This window comes from Meleagris gallopavo, chromosome 22 (genome assembly GCF_905368555.1).
Source record: "Meleagris gallopavo chromosome 22, MGAL_WU_HG_1.1, whole genome shotgun sequence".
NCBI lineage: Eukaryota > Metazoa > Chordata > Aves > Galliformes > Phasianidae > Meleagris > Meleagris gallopavo.
In genome coordinates, this window is record NC_139425.1 from 13,565,720 (window position 1) to 13,592,924 (window position 27,205).

Sequence of the window (27,205 nt, forward strand, 5' to 3'; positions counted from 1 at the left end):
CAACCCTGTTGCTCCTGGTGGCTATGTGCTCCTCAGCACAGAGGTGCTGGATATCAGGGAGATCCCAGGCGAATTGCCACTGCATAAACAGCATATTTTGGGTTCTCGTCTTTCTGGGGAGGTTATCAGATCCCTCCAAACTGTGACACCAACCCACTGAATGGGAGACTTGTAGAGATGTGCCACAAATGCTTCATTCCTCATAGTGAGCACATCAGATTTGTCCTTCACATAAGTACAGAAATCCAGTGCAGGACACTGTAGGTTTCCTGTTTTAATGTAAACAGACTGATGAAGAAGTAAAGGTGCTCCCCATCCCTGGAAGCACTCAGGATCAGTCTGCACGGGTCCTGGCAGCCTGGCCTGCTGGGGCTGGGTGGTCTCTGAGGTCCCTCCCAACCTAAAGCACTCTGTGCTTCTTGGATAACTCAGAATTCACAGAAAGATTTCTGGAAACCTTCTTAAAAAATCTGAACTGTATTTGTTATTTTATTATTATTATTATTTTGTGCAGAACTAAATAAATAATGATTGTTCAGGATATGTAATCTGTAATAGTATCTAAGTCAGCCTTCATCATTTGCATGCTTTTCTTTAAACTTCTGGGATATTTTTATGCAGATAAAAATAAATCTTACCTTCATCCTGCTTTAGCCCATTTTTATACTTATCTGTGATAAATTATTCTTTTAATTTGGAGTCTGGAAAAAAGACCGAATAGCTGTTTTCCACAGGCTGAAGCATCATTGCCAAAGTAAAATGAAACCATCCCACACAGGCAGAGTTCTTGTCAGTACAGAAGTTTGGGTGGTGCTGTTCCAAACCGGCGCAGCAGGTAGAGATGGTAAGTAGGCCAACAGCGACAGAACCAAGCAGACATCATTTAGCACATGTCTATTTATTACTGCCATTTGAAAACGTTCCTGTCTCTATAGTAGCACGGTTGTCAATAAATATTTTCCTTCTTTCTTTGCGTTCAGTGGTGAAATTTATTTATTTTTCTTTATAGATAGAAACTATCATACTAGACAGGAACTGTCACATCTGAGCCAAATACATCCCAGAGTGAACCCTTCGAGTTATAAAGGGTTTTGTCAGGAAAGGATTGAATTAAGTACAATTAAGACAGCATGTTGCAGAATTTGGTCCTGAAGGTGTCGCACAGCACAAATGCTGCTCTTTCTGTCTCCACAAATCACACATGTTCAGAGCAGCTGCTGTAACTGCAACCAGTGGTGGGGATCGGTGTAACAGCTCTGCTCATCCCACACCAAACCCACAGACGCCAGAGTTCAAGGGAGGATGCAAGATCCCAGAGAGTTTGGTCTGAGACAAACACTTCTGCTCATAGAAGGTGCTCAGTACGTGGAATTGTGCACTGCTAAGGATCATGGAAACTGCACTGCTCACTGCTCTCCTCAGGCAGCAGGACAGCAGAGATGCCACAAGATGCTCAGGCACCAGTTTGCTAGGCACTGCTCCAAACAGCCTGGTGCTTTGTTTCTCCTTCTTGCTCAGTGTATTATCCCTTTGGCATCCTGCTACTTTTGCCACAACTGCTTATAATTTCAGTTTGATAAAAAGCTTTGGATAGACTGTTCTGAGTCATGGCAGGGAGCAACTGTGTTCATTCTGGAGGTTAAATTTAACCTGCCAAATTGGAGGCATAGAGCACAGTGAAAAAGGACTCAAAATGATAGATCCAAACAAAGAACTCCTGCTGCAGACTTGAAATGTACCAAGGGCTCAAGATTCCATCTCAACTTTCATAAATTATTGTGATAATTTAAAAAAAAAAAAAGAGAATTCTGTATTCAATAGCGGGGACCAATGTGACCGGTCTCTCTCCAAATGAGCATTATTTACTGGAAAGGATTTTCAGATGATGTTAGGAAAGGATTAAAAATGCAGTAAGCTGTGCGGATGGCATCACACCAGCGAGCTAAGCTATAGAAAAGCAGTGGGAAATTCACCATGGGGGCACTCATAAGAAATACAACAGACCTCCCTCTGGAATACCACCACGAATCTGGAACTAACTGGACAATGTGGAACATCTCCTGAAAGATTTTTCTGCCACGTAGCAAGAATTAGCATCCATGGTGTGACTCCTTAGAGAGAGCTCCAAGGCATCACGAGCAGCTTGGCTGCTCACTGGAAGAAGAGCGCTGGGGTTCCCAGAGCTCCCAGGGAAGGCTGTGCAGTGCTGGGCTGCTCTGCAGTTCTCAGAGGCCTCACCCAATGGGAGGCAGAGCAGACAGTGCCCAGCTGTGCAGGAGGAGATGGGGATTTCTATCTGTTAAACAAAGGGAAAGTCTTAGGACGTCACAGCATCCCACACCAGGCGCCACTCAAAAACCAATGATTTGTTAATTAAACAAAGCCCCTGTTGGCCAGATGCAGCCTCCGCCGGCCCTTCTGAAGCACATCAGGCTCCACGGCTGTAAGCATGACTTGCTCCCCTTGGCCTCCGAGTACAGCTCCGCTCCATAAAGGGCTATAGCACAAATACTGTAACCCTAATACTGCCTTAAAAGTGCTAGCCTTCATATAAACATGGCTAATGGGATTTATACCAGGCCCTTGAAAAGAATTAGACCTGACCATCAGCAAGCAGTCTGTGATTTTCTTCTCATGCTTGTTTTGTCAGTTCATTCTAACAGAATGAAAAAGATGAGAGAAAATGAATCTAAACATCTCCTTTGCTGGAGATAATCAGCTTCAAGGTCTCACCCCCCTTTTACTTCAAAAGAAAGCTGCTGAGGATCCGCAGCGCTGCGATCCGCTCTGCACACACTGCTCACATGGCTGCAACTGAAGCAGCTCATCAGCTCATCGCAGGAATAGCAGCACAGCCTTTAGTGGGGACACAGCTAAACTGCTGAGGAAACATTTGTACCGATCTCGCTCACTTCTTTCCTCTCCTAGATGTGGCAATACTGATGTAACGAGAGACTGCACAGTGCTAACGTGAGTGGTTCACTTTCCTGAGGTACATATGGTTGTAAAGAAAAGCAAGACTGCAAAACAAACGTAGGCAGAACTCAGTATAAAACACACGTCAACGTCCATAAAAGATCTGACTGAACTAACTCTTCAAGTAATCTCATATACTCTACACTACAAACTGCAAAACCATCGCAATGGCTCCAGAACGTCCGCAGCAAAGCGCTGCCAGAAAACCCACCCTGCAGGGCTGCACTGCTCTGCACCTCCCGGGCAGCAAAGCTGTCCATGAGAGCTCTGCTGGGCACTGAAACACAGCAGGTGGGTCACTGCTCCATGCAGTCCCAGTGCACAAAAGCCCATCTCCCAACCCAGTGGGTGCAATGCAGTTTGAGCTGGTTGTCTGATAGAAGAGTAACTGCCAAGAACTCATCTTTTTATCAGCTGTATGACTTCTAAATTAAGATCTGATTAGCAACACAATCAGACATTGTTATCATTACGGCAATATGGTGTGGTTTATACAGAGAATGAAATGCGTGGATTTTTCTCTTCCATTTGCAAAAAATAAATCTCTGTGTTCTGTGGGACTAAAAGGGCTGCAGACTCAGAGCAGCGGAGTGACCTTAAGCTGTGTTTCTTCCTATGGAGGGACTGTCAGTCTGCGAGTTGTCCCAGCAGATTCATCAAGGCAGTGAGCTTTTCACTGTTTTATGAGACAAGTAACAAAACTAACGTTGATCTTCAATCCCCAGCAGTCCAGAGACCCAACAGAGAACTCAGCAGTTGTGTGTGCACACACCCCAACCCCCATCCTTCTCCAGATTAAGCACAGAAGTGGCATAAAGGACGGATTTATCTGGCTGATGCTGGAAAATTACTCTTTACTGTTTGCACTGTGCAGCCTTGAGGAGCCGCAGTGGTGGATCCAGCCCTCACCTCGTGAGCACAAACACTTACTAGCGCCGGCTGAACCGCGGGATGCTTCGGACCCACACCAAAATCCACACCAAATAAGAAAGAAGGACAATAACCTGTGAATGCCCATTCTGCCTACGCTGCTTGAGAGGACGTCAGCAGAAGCTATGAGTGCTACAGTACTTAAAGAGAAAGAGATGCCAAAGAGCCACAGAGCCGATGTGACATCGTGCTGCAGCTACACCTGTACCCCATATCAGTGCTCACTGACGCTGAAGGAATTTGGACTGAATTTCAATGGGAAAAACAAGCAACACTGCTGTGACCAAACTCCACAAGGATGGAACTGAAGTCTGTCTCCTGGAAGGGTGCCTGGTAGGAAGCTAAAGCCGGGCACAGCTACATCCAAACAGGAAATGTTGAGGAATAATATTTATTTTTAGATAAGACGTGAGTTTCAGAAGATCAGTAAATGTGAATGAGTAACACATGGTAAATCACCAATGCAGAACCTGATTTTATTCCTATGATTTCTACACAATTATTTTTAGAGCAACATTTCATAAATTTAATAAGGAAAAGAATCTTATTAACTAGAAAGCTGGTCTACATTTTGAGGCAATTCTGCTCTAAGCAAGACATGCAGCTGAGCAGTAATTAGGCATAGTAACTGCATTATGCATGTCTTGCTTCTTGTGTTTGAGAGCCCATTTTTGAATTACAAGAATTACACTTTGTTTTAACTTGGAATTATCCTCCCACAAACCAGGAAAACCAAACTCCTCGAGATGGCTTCTCTGGACTCTCCTATACTTTCATTGTTAAGTGCTAATGATTTCAGCAGCTACCAAATCATAATGAGACAAAGTAATTATCCAGACAGAGGGTTGGCCCAACGGATGCTGGGTCACACTGCCAGGCTCTGCCCACATGGTGTTGTGACAGCAATTGCAGAGGGCATGCAGGATGTTTTTGCCTAATAAAACATTTCTTTTCTATTGTCTTTTTTTTTTTTTTTTAAACAGCATCATCAAATGTGTTATTAGACAAACCAAAGTACTGTGACTGAGATAATTGTTTCACATTTCCTTAATGTATTATGAGTATTAAAAATTGATTGAGCTGGAAAAGCAAAAGCAACGGAGGCTCATTTCACCGTCTTAAATACATCTTTGAACAGAAGTGAATGCCTGAAAACTGAGTGCCTGGCAACCTTGGGTGACATCTTGACAGTCTGTGGAATCTATCTTCAGGAACAACTTGTAAATCCAGCCTGGCATTAAAGACTCTCTCCCCGTTAAGTGCTTCATACCACAGATTGTGTTTGGAAAGCAGGGTCATTTGGCCTCTATTTCTTTTCCTGTGTGACAGAACAAAATCCTAAAGGGCTGACAGTAAGAAGTCATTAACTTGAAAGGCTCCCATTCAAATAGAATGTACTGCAGGAAGGGAGTGGCCGAGTCCAGCTTTCTCCAGTTTCCATGCAGAGATCATAGAGTCCTGCAGCCTGGGACTTCACCTTGAACTAAAAACAAGAAAGAAGTTTGGGAGAAATAGAGGACAACAACGTGGATATTCTGGTGTGAATTTATCTGGGGGAGAGGAAAGCAGGCTGCAAGAGGCACTATTTTCTGGAGAAGGCACCATGTGCTGTGCCAACTATTGTGCTCTCTTCAAAATCTGCTCTCAGATCAAAACTCATCGTGGGTGAAGCAGCAGTGGAGCGCAGGGCACACACTGCTGTGCCCTTGGTGCCTGTAAATACCCCATTTGTTGCAAAGATGTTACGTGTTTGTTCCCACTGTGCTTTGTCCATGGGGACTGAGCCGCAGTCGGATGGTTGCTATGAGGGTGGGTGAACGATGGAGAACAGAGATTGTGCGCCGAGAGGAGCAGGATGGTACGAGCCTGTGCAAGCCCAGGGGGATGAGAGAGCCCTGCGCTGAGCTCTGCCCTCCTCTCCAGATCAAGCAAGGCAGGAAGTGTCTGTGGGACCCAGAATTAGCAGCCCACTGCCTAGGACAGACAAGTCTCAAAAGCTTGCACAACATTACAGGGGTTAATTTTATAGAATTTCTAATTTTACTAGAATTCCTATTTATATGAAATAAGTTCTATGATACATTCCTTGACCCACATAAATACACCCATGTTTTTTCCATGTCTGAGCAGGAGAGAGGAATGACGATTTTCTCTGAGCAATCTGAGTAATCTGAGGTAGATGCAGTAACAAGGCGTTAAGGAGCATTACCTATCTTACAAAGCTAAGCAATACTGATGTTTAAGCCCATGCTTGGAAAGGCATTTCTCAGCCACTTGCAAGTATCTTTCAGTTCAGCAATCTGAAAATAAAGAACAAAATGGTAACCTTCTGGAAGTCTGCCAGGGCTATGATAAATAATGCACTGCTCCTGATAGCTCCTATACAGCAGTTCCCTGAAACTCTCTCTGCCAAAAAGCCTACCTCTTCTGTAAACATTTTACTGGTTTTGTTGGTACATGATATAAATTTATAATTTAAATGGGTTGAAGGACTGCATTTTACCAAATATTTTGGACACCTAATCATTTTTAGAAGCGACTATCCAGTGATGTGCCATGCTGTTACTGCTGTGTGCTTCACCACCTGCATGCAGAGAGTCTCCTGCTTACCCTTTGCTAGTGCATTAGCTGCACATTCAGAGTAGGCAGCGTCTATGCTAAATGTACACACACAGAAGTTCCTCTCCTCACTCACGAAGCTGCAGAACTTCCGAGGGCAACCTGAGCTGGAATGGCACTGCACAGCCAGGCCCTTGAGGCACATCATTAAGTTCAGGAACATACCCAACACAGGCCAAATCAAACTCCCAAGATTCTTCCAGTACACCCATACCTCGTTGTTTAGATCAAAAGGATCTTTCTGCACAGCTGTGCTCCTGAGTTCTTGCTGTTTTCCACTCTAGGACCTGCCCATGCCTTCTTTGCTTTGTGAGAGTTTGTGCAGATTCTGGTTTTACGTTCACCATAAGATTTACATCCTACTGCAAAAACGCCCATTTCCCAACGCCGCGCACCAGCAGTACCAGCTGTGCACACACACCAAGGAAGCACTCAGAAGAAGTCTCAGTGTGTCTGCAGTGGGGATATGGGAGAAGAGGCAGAGTGAGGTACTGGAGTAACATTTCAAGTGTTTGTAAGTTAATTTTAGAGCTATCAGCCACCTTGCAAACATAAACGTCACACTGGCAGAGCTGCAGATGGAGGAGGCATGCGCTGCTCTTCACTCAGTGCCACGACACACAGTTCAGACGTGCAGCAGCTCATGCAGGAGTTCTCCCCAATCATTTTCTGCAAGGATGAACAGAAGCAGAGCAGCAACAGAGTTCTGCTCTGACCACGTACAGCCACAAACAAAACTCTCAGAAAAGCTGTCCAAGGAAGCAAGTGAAAGGAAAGCTTTTGCTAAATATGAACGTCTAAGGCTTTGGTTTAATAGCCACCAAAGTAAGATGTCTAAATGTAATCCTCTCTCTGCTCCAGACCTCCTGTGATCCCAGGCAGGCGATGCCGGCTGGGGCTCCTCTGGCCAAACACTGGCATCAAATGCCAGAATTCCTCAGGGATTCTTTCACTTCAGTCACCCACTGAGTCATATACAGCTTGTTTGTGTACCTTGCAGAGGGCAACAACATTCAGTCACAAGCATCTCAGTTGGCAGCAGCAGGAGGCTGGGGTGATTAAACTGACACATTTACCTCAAACAAGGCAGGTGGGGAAATCCTGAGCATTCCTTGGAGAAAGGCCCTAAAAACACAACCCCTCTGCTGCAGTGCAGACCATGGCTTACCTGCTAATTGTGCTCCATGTGGGCTGTGCTGAGAGCTCCGGTGATGCTGAGGCTTCTATCCAATTTCTTCTGGCTGGCAGAGCACTTTGTCTCTCTGGGGATCTGAAGTACAGATGAGCAACACTGCAATGCAAGCGTGTGTCTGTGCAGCTGGGGGGGACACGTCCCAAACCAGGGCATGGAGAAAGCAAGTGGAGTGTTCTGTAGGCATTCTGAAGGTTTACTGCAGTGAATGGAGGAAGTACCAGATGTGAAGAGCACAGGGACACAGGAATCTGGATTGTTGAGTCTAATCCCTGGCAATTGCAACCCTATAACAGCTAACAGCTTGTAACAGCTTGGGACGTAAGCATCTCTGGGATGTTAGCATCTCTGTGAATTTCAGCAAGAAGACAAATGACTATTTTAACTGCATTATTTGTAGCAAAACTCAGGGATGTATTCTGAAGCTTTACTCACAGGAAGGTGCACTACAGAAACACTGCATTAAGAATAACGGAGCTTTTCATGAAAAAGGACATGAGAAGAGCAAGCAACAAAAATGCCTGCATAGGCCATAAATCAGCAAAGAAATGTCTCATCACACAGTGACAAGAGAATTGGACCATCTGCAAGCAGCACGCAATCTGCTTACCTCGAGGGGACAGATCTCCTCCCATAGCAGGCACCTTGCACGTACACCTGAAGGGAAGCAGGCAATAGCAGGAGTATTTCCAAGAGCAATTACCATCCAAACAGAATCATTCCGTCAGAGAAGGGTGCCACACAGTGCTGCAATCCAGCCTGCTGCTCAAAGTGGGGCTACGGAAGCAGGCTCAGCTCCTTACGCCTTAACCCCAAGGCCCTGAAAATCCCAAAGGATGCAGATTGCACAGACTCTCTGGGCACCCACTCCACTGCTTGACTGACCTCACGGGAGAGATATTTCCCTGCACCCACCCAGAACTTCTGACTTTAAAGCACGTCTGTAGTTTCTTGTCCTCCTTCTACTCACAGCTGCGAAGAGCCAACCCCCATCTGATTACAACTGCCACACCTGTCTCATTCAGAGGGCCTTTTCCATCAAGCATCAGTTACTGCCTCAACCCAGCTGATCTGCTGCATAGACTGTGCCAAGCGAGCCCACTCAGGCCCACAGCTGCAGAATTTCAGAGCAGGCCGTGATCATTAACTAACCTCTAGTCACCTTAAAGCCCTTCTTTGCCATAGGACCATCATGTTGAGAGGGCCAACAGAGCTGAACGCTGGAAAATATTTTCCATTTCCTTTGCTGTGGGTGGTGCTGGTGGTGCTAGAGATGTGGTGGTTGTATTCCTGTCCCCTCACCATTACCAAAATAGGTATCAGTACCTATCAGAAACAAAGGGATAGATTTCCTTTTTCTGAAGGGAATTCCCATGTTCTGTGTGGGAAAAGCACCGATAGACAGCACAGTGCTTTGTTTTTCCAGGCCTTTTTGAACGTCAGTGCAGCAGTAGTCTGCGCTACCGCTTTCAGTCTAACATTTTGCACATACGTTACAAAACATTCTTAAAAAACATTAAGTTTTCTAAAAGCAGACAAATAATCCACCCATAATTTATTTTGCTTCTATCTCTGCTTGAGTGTTTTCCTCAAACAGATGGCATTTTTGTGGCATACTTGCTAGTTGAAATTTTCTGATGCAGAAGTTCTGTGAATAATCCTTGATCTGCAGCTTGGTTTTGAAAATTCTCACCTTTCAGCTGTGTAGATATTTAAGTTTGGTTTTACAAGAAATGAACTTTCCCTCTTGTTTCATTCAGAGAGTGAGAGGTGAAAGGTGCTGTAGAGCTGAAGCACCGTGTTTTGCTGTCAGCACTGCTCCTGCCTGCAGGATGAAGCTGGAATTATCTGCAAAAGTCAGAGGAACAATTGAATGGGATTTCAATGTCAGCAATCAAAGGAACAGAAGGAAAAGCAGCCACAAGCACTAGAAGTAATGAAAGCAGGATGAATTTTTTTCTCTGCAGCAATGCTAATTCCTCGAGGAGCAGAAAGCAGTAGATTTACTCTGGGAATCCCCAGCAGGTTTGCACACACTCAGCTTATCACTGCAGAACCACAAACACATGACTCCTTACCGACAAGGGCATGAACCACTTCTGTTTTTCACATGAATTCCGTGCTCAGGAAAGATGGAGGTGAGGCCTGACGAGTTGAGACCTCCATTGCCAGAGCAGCCTTAATGCCTGGCTGCAGTAATCTCACAGCTGACTTCTGTTTCTCATATCAAACAGTCGGGCTCTCGGTGAAGTTCTTGGCCTTGAACCTGTCAGCACTCAAAAGAAGGGCTGATTTTTACAGTGAGTATCAGACGAGTCCCGGGATGCTTCAATTTCTGGCCTCCGAGTAATAACAATTTTCAGTCATTATTGCTCAAATTCAGATTTGAAAACTGCTCACTTGGAATGAACAGCTCCACTCAACATCTGGAATCCCAAACTGCCCTCGGTGTCCAGATGCTAAAGAGATACAAACATAGCACAGCCTGGAGCGATTTATTAACAGGGATGTGTAATGAGTTTCTCCTTGTGTGCCACACTGTGTGCCCCCCTGGTAACAGAGAGGTGCCGATGGTCCCACAGCCCAAAGCCACGGAAGCTGGGGCTGGGAAAGGCACAGGGGAGGGCAGAGGAGCTGCCTCGGGGCAGAGCCGGCGTGGTGCAGGCAGTGCTGCCGGCTGCTCAGCCACCCCTCACAGCCTCTCCGGGTTCAGCTCACACACACCAATAGTTTTGTCCCATTTAGATCTGGTGTGGGTTTTTTTTTTTCATGTATCTACAGTAATGTCCCTAATCACACTTTTTAATAAGTTGCTTCTTACTTCTCTATTGGTGGTCTCAGAACAACCGGTTACTGTGACTGCTGTTTGTACATCTGAGGACCGTTGCCATGCTCTTGCATCGTTACTTTTCCAGATCAAACACCAGATTCCATCTCTCCTACAGCTTACATTTCCTAAGCTTCTTGCGGTTTCAGTTGCTATTGTCCTGGCTTGTTTGCCCACATCTTTTTTAAGAGCTTTTGTAATGCCTGAAACTGGATAGAGTGCTTCAGCCAAGTCTGACTGGTGCTGAACAGAAGAGAAATAACACAAAACAACCAAAATTACGTACGATCCCCTGTCACTGACACTCAGAACTGCACAACTAACTTTGCAGCACCTCACAGGCCGTGACCTGCCGTAATCCCAAGACTCTTTGCACTATTTTCACTCAATGGGGCATCCTCATTTGACAGGTGATATCCCTTCTTAGTGCCTTCTTCTGCTAGAATTTTATCAGGATGAATTCAGATCTCCAGTAACATCAGGGCAATTTTTAAGCCCATGCATTCCATGGTTGGAATCGCCGCAAGCGTTGTGACAGTACTCTCACTCCATCACACAACTCATTACGGAAAATAGCAAGGAAAACTGTTCCCAGACAGTTCCCTGGGAGATCCTGCTTGTGTCCTTTCTCACTGAGAGCAATCACCAATGAAGACTTTTTAAATACAGATTTTCATTAACAAGACTATTGCAGACTACTTATACAAAGGCAAAACTCTTCATATGTATCACTGTGGTCAATAACAGCAGTTTCTTCCCTTCTGCAGACAAAGGCTGGGAGCTGGCATAAGAAATCTTTCTAAAGTCAAATAAAAATCATAGGCAATACCAGGAAGAAGCCGCCCATTGCCCACAGCCGCCAGCAGCCCTCTCTGCACAACTCCTGTTGACAGCTATAGCTGAAGAGTGTAAGCATGACTATTTCTGAGTGCCCACACAATTCTGAAGCAGTCTCATTTAATTTTGAAAAAAAAAAAAAAAGAAAAAACTAAAAAAAACCCAAACCACAGAAAAGCACAAATCACTACAGTGAAAGTTTTCAATTTACGTCGCCATAGCAACAAAGGACCTCAGCTGGATCGAGACCCCCGCTCCCCGTGGAAGTGCCCAGCGCTCCGGGAGGAGGCTCCGCAGCGCTGTCCCCGTCCCCGTCCGGCGCGGAGGTGCGGAGTGCGGCTGCACCGCTCCGATCGCTGCCCGGCAGGTAAGGAGCAGCGCCGGCAGCGCAGCGCGCCGGGACCGGCAGCACGCGGAATGGGAGCGGTTTGTCCAGAAACGGGGCTGTGGCAGAGCTGAAGATGCTGCTGTCTCCTTGAGCTGGGATCCAAGATTTAATTCACGCTTTCAAACAGTGATTCAATCCACTCAGAGTAGTTTCTACCCAGACATCATACAGATTTCATTCAAAAGAAGACACGGGGAATGCTCTCCTAATCTTTGACGATCAATGTCCATGTGTTAATCGTCACCGCACACTGCAACGGTGCCACCGGAGCAAAGAGCAGTTATCGCTTTCCTAAAGTCGTTGCTAAGGGGCGGCGGGGGGGCGGGGGGGGAAAGGAGATTCTATGATTTATGCTTTGACGGACACTTTTAACGTCACGCTTCTTTAAAGACAGAGAAGCAAAGACAAAACCCGCACGGAGCGAGCAGAGCGCCACAAGTTCACCAATGCCTCCAGCAGCCCCGGATGCCACCTGCGGGCAGCCCCGCAGCTGCGCTGGGGGTGACGGCGAGGCAGAGCCCCCCGGTCCGCCGCACCGTTACCGGCCTGCCGTCCCCGCTCCGGTCTCCCCGTTCCTGCTCTCCCTGCTCCTGCTCTGCCCGCTCCCGTCTCCCGGCCGCTGCTCTCCTCGCTCCCGCACCCTTCGTCCTCGGGAGAGAAGCGGTTTCCGCGGAGGGAAGCGCCGGGAGCTCCTCCTTCCCCGTCCCCGCCGTCAGGTCAGCCCGGGCCCGCAGACGAGCGGCAGTCGGGCGAGCAGCGCTCCGCGCAGCCTTGCGCCTCCCTCCTCGCGGGCTCTCCGCACGTCGCGAAGCCGCCCGGCCGCCTCCGGGCCCGCCGCCATGCGGAGGTCGGAGCCCCTCCGCCGCCGCCCGCCCTCCCCCCGGCCCCCCCCGGCGTCTCCGCCGCGGCCCGACCGCCGGTCCGCCCGCCCCGCACACGCGGCCGCCCCCGCCGCCGCACGGCGCAACGGCGGCGCAGCGCTGCACGCACGGCCCGGCGCTGCCGCCCGACCCCATGCCGCGGGGCCGCTACCCGCCGCGGGGCTGCCGGCGGCCGCGCTCGGTGTCCGCGGCACGGCGGGCAACTTGCAGGCAAGTTTGCGGGGAACTTTTCTTCCGGGAGCCGCGGGGAGAAGCGGGGCGTCGTTCCCGCTCGGGAGGCAGAGCCCGGCCGGGGCAGCCCCGCAGGGAGTCCGGGGGTCCCGGCGCGGCCCCGGAGAGGCGAGCGGCGCGCGGCGTAGCAACAGGTGCGCGGCGTGCGGGAGCGGCTGCGCCCCGCGCCCGGCCGGCTCTTCCCGACGGCGCGTTGGCTCCCTCTGCTCCCGCAGCGCTGGCACCGTGCGGCTGCGCCCGGCCGTCGTGCCGCGGTGCCGGCTGGCGGCCGTCGGGGCGCTCCGCGGTGCTCCGGAGCCCTTCCCGGCCCTCGGCCCCTCTCGCCGGGTCCTGTGGCTGCGCGTGGAGGCTTGCGTTTCAGATTCCTTCTTCCTTGACTGATCTGAAGGTCTTTTAGAGTGTTATTTTTAAAATGATAGAGATGTCTTTTCTATTGATGTATTTACCGACTTCTGTTCGTTGGCAATTAACTGTTCTTTATAGACAATTATTTCTGGCAGATTATTTTTGTATTGGAATGGGGGGGGAGGGGAGTGAAGCAGAGAAAACGTGTGAAAAAATCGCTCCGTGGCTACAGATCTCTTCACTGCAATATCAGAATACACGTATATGTAAATAAATGACAAATCCTTTACTTTTAAAAAAAGATGTTTAAAAGGCAGCTTTCACTGTGACTTTCTAAAATTGCTCAAACGTAAACCCATTTCTCTGCGAGAGAAGAACTGTGGTTATTACCCGTAATGTATTCCAGAACATTTTCCTGGGATTGTAAGGCACATGGCAAAGTTATTTCACTTCTGATTGTTATCAGCAGAATGAGGCTCAGCTTTATCAAACAAAACACTGAGCAAAATATTTGCCATAATTCAGTTTGCAGGTTGTCATACGATGCCCTGAATCAGAGCACCGACCAGGTCCCGGAGAGCAGTACGCAGATAGGAGAATATCTTTTCAGATTCTGTGTTTTTCAGGCTGATTTTGTGCTGTATGTTGATTCTTGTAGGTGTTACTTTGATGCAGCTCACTTAGCAGAGTTGAAGGTCTGTTGGTACTTTGTGCTGAGCTGCAGGAGCGCGGCTTGAAGTTTTCAGAGGAGCATCCTGACAGTGATACAGGATGGAGGTCGTGTCTCAGAGGAGAGCTGAGTTTAACACTGCTTGGAAATACTGGCTGCTTTAACCAGGAAAAGATAAGCAGTGCCGGATCATTGAACGGCAAAGCTGCTTCTTACAGTCACTGTATTCACTCTGCACTGAAATCTGAAACTTTTTTTAAACTAAATCTACAAATGGTAAAAAGCAGTAGAGATAAGTTCTAGGCACTGGAATGGATCGAGAGTGTGAGGGAGAGTTATGCATGCTTGCTATCACCCAGGCACAACTTTGAATTGTCTGCATCGCGGAGCAGTGTCAGGTCCTTGCAGGAGCTCTGGTTACATCAGAGATGCACTGCAGAATTCAAAATGCTGCAGAGGACACAGGAGAGGGAGAGAACAGAACTTGAGGTGGAATTATAGGATGTTACTTATGATTTCTATTTCCTTACTTCAGAAGAGCATCTTTAATAATTCTTTCCTCACTGTCTCGGAGTCTGGCACCCTGCCTGAATTTCTGCTGAAAGAGAGGGCAGGACCGATTTCTAATCCAATTTTTTCACCAGACATAATGGATAAGAATATCATCTTGAGTGAGAGAGATTTTTGAAAAGATGCTACATCTTGATTCACACACCCCGCTCCATTTCAGTCGCCAGGAGCCCTTGCTGGGGGCAGTTCTGGAAGTCGGAACTGTGCTCCCGATTGTGGAACGTGGTAAGAGTCAGCTCTTGCCCCAGTGAGCTGTAAATAAAGTAGAACAGAGGGAAAGAAGCTCAGAGAAGTGATTTATTCAGGATGAGCACGTCTGATAAGCAGGGCAGCTGGAAGGAAGAGCTCCCAAGCATTCAGAAGGTGGAATGCCATCTCAGGAGGCAGGGCTGTATCTCTGGGCCCTGCTTTATCAAAGCAGTTTTATCTTAAGATTTTACTGTTGTAGCACAAGCTTGAAGTTCCTTGTTTAATCATTAATGTTGGAAAAATTGTCGCTATAGGGTAATGTGTTTTTCTGACCTTATATTAGTGTGTTGTCTTTAATTCTCAATGCATTTCTTACAGCTAACCCAATGTCATCAGCCTGCAGAATATGAATAAGGCAGTTTGGACATTTTTCAAGCTCGTAAGCAAAAAAAAAAACCAAAACCCAGAACAAACCCACAAGCCTTTCAAGTGTCAGGTCTGTCTCTTCTTAAAGGAGTGCTGATCATCATCATATAGAAGTGCTTTCCAAAGGAAGACGAGAAGCATACAAAGAAATGTGTCGCTTTGTTTATCTCTGTAATCCCTTTAATCAGACCATATATGGGCTCTTATTTTCTCCTTCTCTCTTAGGTATAAAGCTTGGTGTCTTGGAGGTAAAAGAACAACATAAATAACACAGGTGCAGCATCAAATACTGTAGCTGCCTGCATGGGATCTGGAGCTTCCAGTTCTGGCCATGAAAGGAGGAGGAGCCACCTCCTATAACAGCAGTCATTCAGTGCCTTACACAGGGGATTAATTAGCCCAATTTATTGTCTTATGCACATTGAGAAGCTGGAAGCAAAGAAGGAAGTAATTTTTTCCTTGCTCTGTTGTTTCACAGTTGATGCCTTAGGGTTGCAGTGTGTGACTGACATGCACGAACATTTACATCTCTCTCTGCCCATTTCTTTCCATTGTGTCAACAATGGATGTGGTGGGAGATCAAACCAGCCACAGAGATGCGCTGCCTGCTCATTTTTCCTGGCTGAGATTCAGAGGACAAGTTGCTGCTAACCAATATCATCTGGTCTTACAGAAGGGAAACCTGTTAACTTAGCTCCCATTTACCCACAGTCTTCCATTAATCGTAGTCTTTATTCTCTTGAGGCAAGCCCTGCTTAGACGTAGCTGAGGCAGAGGAGCAAACCTTGTTCCTAAATAAGATGCCTGTCTCTCTTAAGGAGAAGATTATGTCAGGTAGTCCCATTTTTCCCGCATCAAACCTATGGCCTGAACTCCTGGCGGCATTCCTTCTGCAGATGGGATCCTGGGACTGCTTTGGTAGGAAACAGCTCTTAGGCCATTAGGAGAGCTTTGTGTGATGGAGAGCATCAGGTAATTACAGGTCAGCTGTTCCTTTCTCCCACTGTTCAGCGGGTGCTGTCTGAGCCTGCTGCCATTCCTCTCGGATCCGTTCACTGATCACCGTGCTGCAGCTGTGGGCACAGCGCCACTGTATGCTGTGATGCTCCACTGATAATCCCAGCATTGGCCAGGATTTCCTGCAATTCACTTTTTAATATAGCTATGTTTCATGTTAACGTTCGTTTAGAAAGCAGGGCTTGCAGGTCAGCAGGCCTTCGCTTAGCCTTTTTTTTTGAGGCTAGAAGCAAGCTGCCATTGATGGGAAAATTTTGAATGCAGCCTGTGGGATTTTGTCGGATCTGCACTCTCTGAAAGGAGTTTTAGAATTGCCCATTCCCTGCCATGGGGATTTTTCCAGACCCATAACTCTGAAGCAAAAGCAGAGCTACTCAGCACAAGCACAAGTAGGAGGCACCAAAGCCAAGCATGGTTTAAGTATTCGCATAGAGCATGGTAACTCAAAGAGCTGTTCTGGAATCACCAGCTGTAGACTTACGGACGCTTTGGGGCAGTGACAGAGCAAACCCCTTTGCTTACCTCAGGCCAGGAAATGGTTCCACAGCTCTTGGGAGGTCTGAATCACACCGTGCCTTTCCTTCCATCGTCCCTTAGGCTTTCTCCTCCCACAGTCCCACCACAGGCCCTGGAGATAAGTAAATGAATGGTCTCTGTTTGTACTCAGGAGTACAAACATGAAACATCAAGCAGTATCATTCCACCCAGAGCTCACCTGGGACACCTGTCCGTAAGAGCATGTAAGGAATTGTTCCATTTACAGTAATCCGGGAAGGTTTGGAGCACGACTGGGATAGTATTTTATTGAAAACATTATTTTAAGTCCCCATGCAGCAAGGAAGGCCTGTTGCTCTTAGACTGAGGTGCAGCTGTCTAAAGTATTTTGCTGTTGTGTATTGATGATTTTTTCTTTTGCAACAGGTATGTAACACCACTGATGTGAGTTATGAACCTCAGCTTCTGAAAACAACAGTTCCGTGTCTAAGGAAGTTGCTCTAGCAGGGATATACAGCCCCAGAGTGCATAGCAAAGAGGAGGTAAGTGCAGCCAGGAGAACAAGACTGTACTGCTGTTGAAGTGAATTAATTGCAGTATTTGTTACTTGCGGCTAGAAAGTCAGAATACGTGTGTATAACAAATATCTACTCATCACTGTAAGGTCACTTAATGAATACGTACTGTAGTCAAATGAAATTCAGCAGTTCCTTGCACTGAGTTGTGGCTGGCTGTGGAGATGAGCAGCCCAGGAGTAGTTCTGCACAGCTCTGTGCAAGGCAGGCTCTCAGACTTGCTGCTACATCGCAGTGAGTTGTGCAGGTAGAGTTCAGTATTTCCAATATCTCTGATTTACACCCATTTGAACTTTGTGATCACTTCATTCCACGGGCTTAACACCGCCTTTGTGCAAGCAGAATTTTAACCTGATTTTCAAAGTCATCGTAAGCTTGTTTGGGTTTTGTATAATTACAGCCTATTACTGTGCACAGGGTGCTAATTGTAATTGCAGTAACATCCCAATATTTGTGCAGAAACTCTGTATTTCCAAACAATTTTCTGTAAGTGAGGCTTTAAAAAGTGAGTTGCCATAGCATTAAATATACATAAACTCTAAACAAATGTCATCATCAATTTAACTGTTTTTTCCAAAATTTTTTCTGTAAGGCCTTTTAGAAATTAGTCTTATACTGTTGTTGCTGTTTTTAAGTACTTATTTAATTATAGCATAACTAACTCTTGATTCTTACTACATACTTAATGAATGCAAAAATAATTAGGATTTTTATTTGTAATAGTTAAATTACAAAAAAAAAGATATGATTTTCTTTTCTACAAAACACACTTGAATGTTGTGTTCTTGTTGGTACTACCATAATTTTCGCACATGTCACATGCAAGAACTATTCCTGTTTTCCCTCTGTACCTGCAGGGAACTGAGACTGCTGCCTGTGAGACAGGGGAAGTTCCCTAATTTGGCAAAAATGCCAAGCAGAGCTCCTGGATAAGGGAGTGGCCTTTGAGAGAGTCATTTCTCCCTGGCTGGACCAAAACAGTCTCTCCAGAAAACTTTGCTGGCTGTATTCAGCCCCTGCTGTTTTCTTTCCAATTATTTCATCAATCGTAGATGTTTTTTGAGCTTCAGTCACTGCAGTTGTTCCAAACTCAAAAACAACCACTAAATCCATGTATCTGGTTCTCATTCCAGAAGACACTTAACAAATAGCAAAGGGATGTGAAGTTATCTTCCAAGATGACTCTTCTACCTGGAGAAAATTCTGATTATGACTATAGTGCCCTGAGCTGTGCTTCAGATGCTTCCTTCAACCACGCATTCTTCCCAGAAACAGAGACCCTCAAGGGCGTCTTTTACCAAAGAGCCAAGCTAATTCACCCTGAAGAGGATCTCCTGAAAGGCTTTCACCCTGATGATCGGAAGCATCATATTATTATAAATGTAGGGGGCATTAAGTATTTGCTCCCGTGGACCACGCTTGATGAATTCCCCTTGACACGCTTGGGACAACTAAAATTCTGCAACAATTTTGATGACATCCTGAACATCTGTGATGATTACGACGTGACGTGCAATGAGTTCTTTTTTGATCGCAACCCAGGAGCGTTCAGGACAATCCTGACCTTTTTGAGGGTTGGAAAGCTTCGGCTCCTGCGTGAGATGTGTGCGCTGTCTTTCCAAGAAGAGCTGCTCTACTGGGGAATTGAGGAAGACAACTTGGATTGGTGTTGTAAGAGGAGGTATCTGCAAAAAATGGAGGAGTTTACAGAAATAAATGAACGGGAGGATGATCTTATAGAAAATGAAACAGCAGGTGAAACAGTAGAGGAAACAAAAATTGGCTTGTGCATGAAAAAGTTGCAAGACATGGTAGAACGACCCCAGTCTGGCCTCCCTGGGAAGGTGTTCGCTTGTTTGTCTGTTTTATTTGTAACTATTACAGCAGTGAATTTGTCCATCAGCACCATGCCTGACCTGAGGGAGGAGGAGGATAAGGTAAGTTCCCTTTTCAGGTTAGAAAATGGTATGTGCTGGGAGGAGCAGAACAACTACAAAGTCTGATGGTGTTGATTTGAATAGGGATTTTGCAGCTGCTATTGGATGGAAAAAAAACACACACGAAGAATATTTGAAATCGTATATGGCTGTATTCAATTACCTGCAAAAGAATCAATCCTATCGAGTTCTGTGTCCAAAGAAAATGTTGTTCCTAGCCATTCTTCCATACAACATTCTTCTCTGTAATGCATTGTTAAGCTTGCGTTTGCTATTTAGGATGCTTGAAATTACCAAGCAATGTCTTCTGTGGAATAAGTAGTTCTTTTCTAAGATTTGCATTTAACTTGTTCCAATTTGTCATTGTGTTTTCCCATAGCAACAGCTTCAACTCCTTTAATATTTTGGGTTTAAAAAAGCCCACAAAACTCTCTTCCTGTCACTGTACCAACTAAAATAGTTATTATCCGAGTGCTGATTACAAACTCCTCCTCTTTCCTACAGGGTGAGTGTTCCCAGATGTGCTACAATATTTTCATTGTGGAGTCTGTCTGTGTGGCGTGGTTTTCACTGGAGTTCCTGCTGAGATTCATCCAAGCAAAGAGCAAGTTTGCATTTTTGAGGAGACCGTTAACTCTGATCGACATAATAGCTATTTTGCCATATTACATCACTTTGCTGGTAGACACCACTTCGGTGGGCTACAAGAAGCCCAGCTCTGGGAGCATCTACCTGGACAAAGTCGGTCTGGTCCTCCGAATACTCCGTGCCTTGAGGATTCTGTACGTCATGCGGCTGGCCAGGCACTCCCTGGGGCTGCAGACGCTGGGGCTGACCGCCCGCAGGTGCACCCGGGAGTTTGGGCTCCTGCTGCTCTTCCTCTGCGTGGCCATCGCACTGTTCGCTCCGCTCCTGTACGTCATTGAGAACGAGATGGCGGACTCACAGGAGTTCACCAGCATCCCCGCGTGCTACTGGTGGGCTGTCATCACCATGACCACGGTAGGCTACGGAGATATGGTTCCCAGGAGCGTTCCCGGCCAAGTGGTGGCACTGAGCAGCATACTGAGCGGCATCCTCCTCATGGCATTCCCAGTCACTTCCATCTTCCACACGTTCTCGCGCTCCTACGTCGAGCTGAAGCAAGAACAGGAAAGAATCATGTACAGGAGGGCACAGTTCTTGCTCAAAACAAAGTCTCAGATAAGCAGTGCATCACAAGGGAGTGATATTTTGTTCCCAAGTATCTCTACTGACAATAGGGCAATGAGTGACATTTAAGTTACAGTTTTTCCTCATGTGAGTAACGTTTTGTTGTATCAGATTCCATCTTTTACTTTGCTTTGGAAGCATTTTACAAAGGTTACCCTCATTTCGAAAGGAGGAGAAGGGGCTGTTAACCAGGAACCGATGTGTTTTAAGAGGTCTCCAATTATGTTGTTTCTTCCCCCCAGCCTTCCCGGTATTACGCACAGGACAGGGCTTTCACAGAGATCACACAGTGGGTTTTTAGGGATGAGAAGTTCTCTGACAAAAATAACGTATCATTCTGTACTCAAGAGGATGTTTTGTCTTTTGTACTGCACATTTTTTCCAACTGAATCACAATGTATATAATCATTAAGCAGGCTGTCATTTTTCTTGTATATAAATAATGTAAATACAACAAAATTAATGGCTAAATTCTCTCCCAGTAAAATGCCTTAGAGCATGATCGAAATAACCACAGAGGTTTGTCCCACTGTGCTCCTAAAGAACATAAAGTCAGATTCGTCATTCAAACAGCAGCCGCACATTTCTTTGTAAGTCAGCCCTACACATGCCAGGGACAAAAAAAGAACCGAGCTGTTTGTATCATAACCTCACTGAAGATGCAGATACTTAGAGCTCATCAGCTCCAAAATTTAAGTGAAGTTACGGTATTGATCCTGTGTCATTGAGTGCAGGATTCCAAGGAACAGTCTTTTGAGTTTTGTAGCATTTAATATTATCAAGGGGACACTAGCTGCAAATCAAATGAAATATGCATGGTAAGATGCCAGTCGTTCCCTACCATCTGTTTCCATGTTTTTACTTTACCTCAGATATGAAACAGAATTAAGAGAGGCCTGTTTCCAGGGAACACCCTACTGTTGCTTGTCGAATCAATATTGCAGCTACCCATTCACATTCAGCATTGGGTTCTTTAGATGGAGCAGAAAATATGTGGTCGTGGGAAGTTGCCACTGATGAAAAAAAAAAAGAAAATATCATTTGAGTCATGGAGCGGGGGGTGCTGACAGCTTTATCCTTTCCTGTCCTCAATCATGAGGGACTTAAGAGTTGATTAACTATACCTTTACCAGCATTAAAGACATCATAGTAATGGAGAAAACTTTGAATAGGCTATGAAAAGGCAGTTAAGGCCCTAAAGCACAACTGTATAATAGTTGGTTGGTCCAGGCTCCCCACTGACACCCGGGGCAGTACCTGGGTCAGGGAGGAGCTCAGGTTTGGCACCTGCCCCTATGCAGATAAGTGCCAGGCCTCCCCTTTGTTATGAGGTGGTTTGCATAACAACACAGGAGACAAACTCCAGAACCTCAAAAAAAAAAAAAAAGAAAAGAAAAGAAGTGTGAAATCCACTTGTTTGAGTTCGTGTGTGCTCAGACATAAAAAAGAGATAAACTCATGAATTACACTTCCTCCCTCTCCCCCCACCATTAACTGTTAGGAGCTAGGGAGATTTGGAAGTTCCCATCACATTTACTAATGCCTCTCTACCCCAGTTTGCAGAAGCCTCCTTGCTTACTGGCCTGGTCGATGGGAGTGCCAGCATGTAGGATGGTTTGGTGCATTAGATGAGAGCCAAAAAAACATAGGATTTGTTCCTCAGCCCAAGCAGGTTGGTCAAGCACTCGTTACACTGGTTTTCTTTTCGAGCATCTTAAATAAAATTTGAAGGTGTTTTGCTACACTTATTTTTAAGGAATAGTTCCCAAACTTTAAAAAGTGCACTTTACAAATAATTAGGGCTCTAAAAATCTGCTGTCGTAGAAAAATGTGCCAATGGAGCATTCCTACAGAGAGCTAACACACCCAGCATAAACTCTTGGCAATTAATTATGTGCCAGAGCTAGGAACATAACCAGCTTTTCACTCTTGTTCAGCTTTAATTAGAGTTGGATAAAAAACAGGAACATCGTGACAAAAAAGGGACACATTTTCCATCCAAAATACTCTTAATTTCAAAAATGTTTGATCATCTGTAGCATTGGCTTCAATACAAGTGCTGTACATCCTTCTCCTTTTGTGTCAGCATTCATTACAGAAAGAAGTGGTAATTAGATGGGTCCTGTGAGCAACAGTTGCCTATCTCAGACTGTGTGTGACAGGCTGAGCTGTACTTTTGGAAATGAGAAGGGAGAAGTCAAGTCTCATCAAACAAAACCCAAGCTTATTTCCCTTTTATTCTAGCTAACAAATCCATTCATTTTTTTAGCATCTCTACATTGAGTTAATGGCCATTTATTTCATGTGTCACTTTATTTTAATCCCAGAATTGTCACTTGATTCTCAAGTCCCTGTCCAGAAAAAAAGAGATCGCCCCGAAGCTGGGTGTTGGTAGAGCAAACCTGTGACAGCATCCCTCCTGCTGGGAGCTCTGCCTGAGCCAGGAACAAATCGGCCTGGCAGGATGTACCCCTATATAATTTTGTACTTGGCAGCACATCACTTGTAAGAGCATCAGCACGTCTCACTATGAATCATTGTAACAAACTTGCTTCTGTTTTACACAAGGTAGCGCATACTGTAGGCCATATGCTAAATAAATCCAGATATACGTCTTAAGAGCACAACATTAGTATGAAACCCACATGCTGCGTTCTGGCTTTTACTGTGAAGGCGGAACATTTAAGGTGATTATGACTCTTTAGAGCACATTATCTGAGATTTTAGTCAAATTCGGGAAAATTGTGGATCGATTCAAAAGCTGACTGTTTCCAGTGACACAGCTGACAGCTACCAAGTCAGCTATCACTCCTTTTTTGCATTTTAACAGCATGTGCAGTCAACAAGAAAGTTCCAGTAAAAACACTGCGCTTTTATGAAGTCAGAAGAACGTTAGAATTCCCACTGACAGAGTGGTGCATGTCTCCAGCAGAGATAGGCTTGCATTGCTGTTTGCATTAGCCTGTGTATACTGCAGAAGTACATACAGTACAAATTCAAACAGCAATAGCTGTATTAATTTCAAGTAATAAATTGTTAGGCTCTCCTTTCCTTTCCACATGCTTCTGGAGGAGTGGAAGGACTGTCACAAGTGCTATAGGCAGGCACCGCCGCCAGCAGGAGGTGAGAAGTGAGCAGCAGCTGAGGGAGGGTTTGGGCAATGAGCATCACCAGCTGAAGCACACTGGCTTCAGAAAATTTAAAGCATTTATTAGGAAATAAAGTTACCTGAGTATAGAAAAAGCTGGGCATCAGATCGATAGCCTCCACTGCCAACCCTAAAATGAGGGCTGGCAAGGGGTGGATGCTGGCTCCAGCCCTTCCATCACTCAGTGCACTGCATGCAGCTGAGCTCCCCTGGGCTGCCCTGCCTTCCCACCAGGTGCTCCATCACTGCTTCAGGCCGTGTCTCAGCATTTCTGCTACAGAGATTTGGAGCATTGCACTTCTGTTACAGGTGGGGGTTTAGTAGATACATGGGACTTGTCTCCGTTTGCTCCTTTATATTATTTCACTGTAATTCAGAACACCCGACTTCCATACTCAGTGGTCGTGGTGGTCACTGAAGAGTCATAGGCTTTAGCAAGTCTGATTAAGCAACAGCAGTTGTACAGAACTGAATCATGAGTTTGCACGTCAGCAAGATACACGTCTGGAAGGAAAAGCAGCACGCTGTCCACATTCATGACTTGTTTGGGTAGAACTTAACTGGGTACAAATGGCTGATGCAAAAGCATAAGAAGTTTTGCTGCAGAAGGTTCTCATTCCTACCGCTGCAGCTCTCTGTGCCACTGTAACCAAAGTTCATGAGAGTCTCTCAGTGAACAAAAGCTCACCCCTCAGTTTTCTTCCTTCACGCTGTAGACAGACTGAGCCAAAATTTGTGTTAGGCCTTCCCAAAGTGCCTGAAGTCATGGCCTCATTGCCAGAAGACCTAGATCACCATTGGCAAATTTGAAGTCTTCTCAATTTTTATTTTTTAAATGGAGCTTAGAATGAGGCAGGTCCCTAATTCAGGTGTCTCATTTGAAGGTCAATGTTAGGTCAGATGAATTGGAGCCTCATTCTTCAAATGCATAGAACCACCAACGCCTACCAGCACCAACTCTGTATTATTTATCCTTCCCATACCTCATTCTTGACATGTGGGTATCAGGGAACAAGGAGCAGCACCCAGAGCCTGGTCAAAGAGGTCACCCTGGGCTGTCCAGGAGCAGTGTGAACCAGTGTCAGTGGCAAGCAGAGCGGTTCGTGGCAGTTCGTGCCTACAATAGGCAGTGCTTTCCTAAAATAGTTCTGTTCCCCACAGTTACTGGCTTTTTTTCCTTTTGGCTTAGTTAAGAAAAAAAGACTTGTAAGTTAAAGCAAGAGGAAAGGAGCAGGCCCTTCTTGCAACAAAGCTGTAAAACTTCACATCCTTCCCTTGGATTTACAACAGGCTGAAAACTGGACTGGATACCCATAGTCCTACAGATGAAACTGACTGTTTAATCAGAAATTAAATGAAAAAGTGACAAATGTAACTGAAGACTGGGAGTCTTGAAGTCTCTGCTCATGTATCATTCAGTGCTCCAGTAGTATATATCCCACTTTTTTCTGCATTAATAGTTGCTAGCTTCCTTGTGCAAGATTTAACAGGAATTTAGTATTTATTTATCCGAAAGATGAGATGTGTACCAAAAATACAGAAATAAAGCCCAGAGTGCGATGCCTTCTGAACTGGTGGAACTGCAGCATCCCCTGGGCCATCTAGAGAGCAGCACTGCAACCTGCAGAAAGCAGGCACAACTGAAGGCATGGGCTAGATTTCACAACAGGGGATGAGCATCACTCCCAACAACAAAAATACACTCCAAAGGTTCTATTACTAGCACAGAAAAATGCTTAACTCGAGATTTACCCACTCACTTACCATTTCCTCTGTGGTATTTTAATAAGCCAAATTCAGTATTTCTAATGATCTCAGCATCGCTAACATAGAAATGATTATTTGAAGGACTGGAAAGTGGAGATCAGTTCAGATCCCAAGTGCCACTCCGCTGAGGCACTTCAGCTCTGTGTGCGTTCTGTCTCATCTCGTGACATTAGAGTGTAAGTCCTCAGGACAGCGTTCCTTGTTTGGGATCAGTCAGCAGGACTGAGTAAAATCATACACCTCAAATAAAAATAAATTCACATCCCACAAATGAAGGAGAACATTGCCTGCACTGCACTGACAAACTTAAAATGGTCAGTTTGGCTTAATAATTATTAACAATAAAACCAGAGCTTCCTCCCTTTTCGCTTACTGTTTTTCTTTCTCATGTTCTAGCATCTCATATCTTCTGAAATACTCCCTAGAAGTCACTGAAGTTATCATGGCTACTATTAGTTCTGCCAAAGCAAAGAAATAGCAGGTCTGTAGTATCAGGGGTTGCTTCTGCTCTGCCCTTCTACTTTCTCTTTGCCTGTGGGAACAAATCCAGAAATAAACAAAAATAAACTTCTGCCACTGGGAACACAGCAGACCAGGTAGGGTAACTAGAGCGAATTTATAAATATTCGTTCATTATTCCTGTAACCCTTGTGACAAGAGTCAAACTGCCTTGTGCAACTCCGAAGTCAGCTGGGGCTCACAAACATGGGCAGCACTGCCAAACTGAGGTTTCAGGTGCTCCTTTATCAGGCATCCTTCTGAATATCTGTGGTTTTGTAGCCATCTTTGTTATGTTCATAATTTTCTTTCCTGCTTTCATTGTGCATCCACAAACAAGGCTTTAAACTACAATGATTAGCCTGCCAAAGGTTCTGACCAGGAATAAAAGCACGTTCCAGACATCATCTGGAGGTTAGAATTAAAAAAAAAACAACAATGCTGTTTGTTTCCAGACTTAGAAAGATGCTTTTACAGCTCCCAGTCATTCACATGGTCAGCAAGGATAGCAGTGTGTCTCTGGTCTGTACAGTACTGCCATCTACATCGTGTGCCTCCCACAGGAACTAAGTGGCGTGGGCTACCGTAAGTTTCCACAGGTAATTGCATACAGAGACAAAGTTTTGACACAGAGTTGCTGGATGATAAATGGAAGCAGTGCTGCTCATTAGCGTTAGTGATGAACAAAGAAACTGAGCGTTATTCTCCTGGACTTTTATAGTGATGGCAGTTCCCAGGTCAGCCAAGGAAAGGATGACTCAGTCTCACTCAGAATTAGAAGCACATTTTGGGAAATCAAGAAAATCATCTGCAACACTGTATAATTGGAATTGTATTTAATTTTTGAGAGGAATGCTTCAGTGGATAACCTGAGTGGGGAAAATTAAGACAGCAAGGCATCGTATGATACAATAATTGGAGAAAGTTATCTGTTTGTTAGGCAAAAATAGGGACCACAAATTCCGTTTGGGTATCACAGGATGAAAACGAACATGATTTGATAAGAACAGAAAAGGAGCGTCAGCATCAATAGGTTGGCATCTTCACTCCAAGATATGGGCTTCGGTATGCCCTGAAATTGCATCAATCAAACGTTCCTCTTGAGGTGATTAGTGAAAACCTGTAGGAGGATTTTTTTCCCACTGGCTTTTTGCTTTTCCTCTGACAGCAGAAACTCCGCCCACAGCAAAAGCACTTCGAGCACTCGCACGAGACCGCGATGCATTTTTGCGTAGCACTTGTGCGCCAAGTCAAAGTCTTCCCTGTCGACAAAAATGCACCATTATTCGCCGTCTTTAAATATGATTGGATTTCTAGCACTAAATGTTTTAGTACTCAAAATGCATACACTGAAGATGCATCGGTCAGCTCTCCGGTTAGAGAGAGCTGTGATTCCCACCCGTGTGTCAGCGCTCGGTTCCGAGAAGCGTTCCGACGGTCCGGACCGCAGCGAGGGCCGTTCGAGGATCCGACAT

At 45.6% G+C, this 27,205-nt stretch overlaps 2 protein-coding genes across 3 annotated transcripts; one reads left to right on the forward strand and one right to left on the reverse strand.

Moving 5' to 3' along the window:
- Nucleotides 1–4,281: 4,281 nt before the first annotated feature.
- On the reverse strand, nucleotides 4,282–16,685 carry LOC104914066 (uncharacterized). Its single transcript, XM_085241860.1, has 7 exons — nucleotides 16,621–16,685; nucleotides 14,612–14,718; nucleotides 9,796–13,263; nucleotides 9,411–9,565; nucleotides 8,328–8,374; nucleotides 7,694–7,916; nucleotides 4,282–5,389 (listed from the first exon to the last, which is right to left on the reverse strand). Exons 1-3 carry the CDS (start codon nucleotides 16,683–16,685, stop codon nucleotides 12,482–12,484), a joined length of 954 nt encoding a protein of 317 aa, XP_085097986.1. The 3' UTR covers nucleotides 4,282–5,389; nucleotides 7,694–7,916; nucleotides 8,328–8,374; nucleotides 9,411–9,565; nucleotides 9,796–12,481.
- KCNG1 (potassium voltage-gated channel modifier subfamily G member 1) lies at nucleotides 12,347–25,599 on the forward strand. 2 transcript variants are annotated; one of them, XM_085241667.1, is made up of 4 exons: nucleotides 12,347–12,485; nucleotides 17,020–17,135; nucleotides 18,302–19,105; nucleotides 19,610–25,599. In XM_085241667.1, the coding sequence occupies exons 3-4, from the start codon at nucleotides 18,347–18,349 to the stop codon at nucleotides 20,384–20,386; spliced, it is 1,536 nt and encodes a 511-aa protein (XP_085097793.1). In that variant the 5' UTR covers nucleotides 12,347–12,485; nucleotides 17,020–17,135; nucleotides 18,302–18,346; the 3' UTR covers nucleotides 20,387–25,599. The 2 variants fall into 2 exon arrangements, with proteins under 2 accessions (XP_085097793.1, XP_085097792.1); XM_085241666.1 differs by having other exon boundaries at nucleotides 12,469–12,860.
- Nucleotides 25,600–27,205: the final 1,606 nt, after the last annotated feature.

Bases quoted from the DNA above. Each gene is read 5' to 3' on its own strand.
- LOC104914066 (XM_085241860.1), bottom strand. From the start codon at position 16,685: ATGGAAGGAAAGGCACGGTGTGATTCAGACCTCCCAAGAGCTGTGGAA. The intron at 14,719-16,620 runs GTAAGCAAAGGG...CTTTATTTACAG, and splicing joins GAACCATTTCCTGGCCTGAG to CTCACTGGGGCAAGAGCTGA. The intron at 13,264-14,611 runs GTGTGTGAATCA...AAAGACCTTCAG, and splicing joins GGCGACTGAAATGGAGCGGG to ATCAGTCAAGGAAGAAGGAA.
- KCNG1 (XM_085241667.1), top strand. From the start codon at position 18,347: ATGACTCTTCTACCTGGAGAAAATTCTGATTATGACTATAGTGCCCTG. The intron at 19,106-19,609 runs GTAAGTTCCCTT...TCTTTCCTACAG, and splicing joins TGAGGGAGGAGGAGGATAAG to GGTGAGTGTTCCCAGATGTG.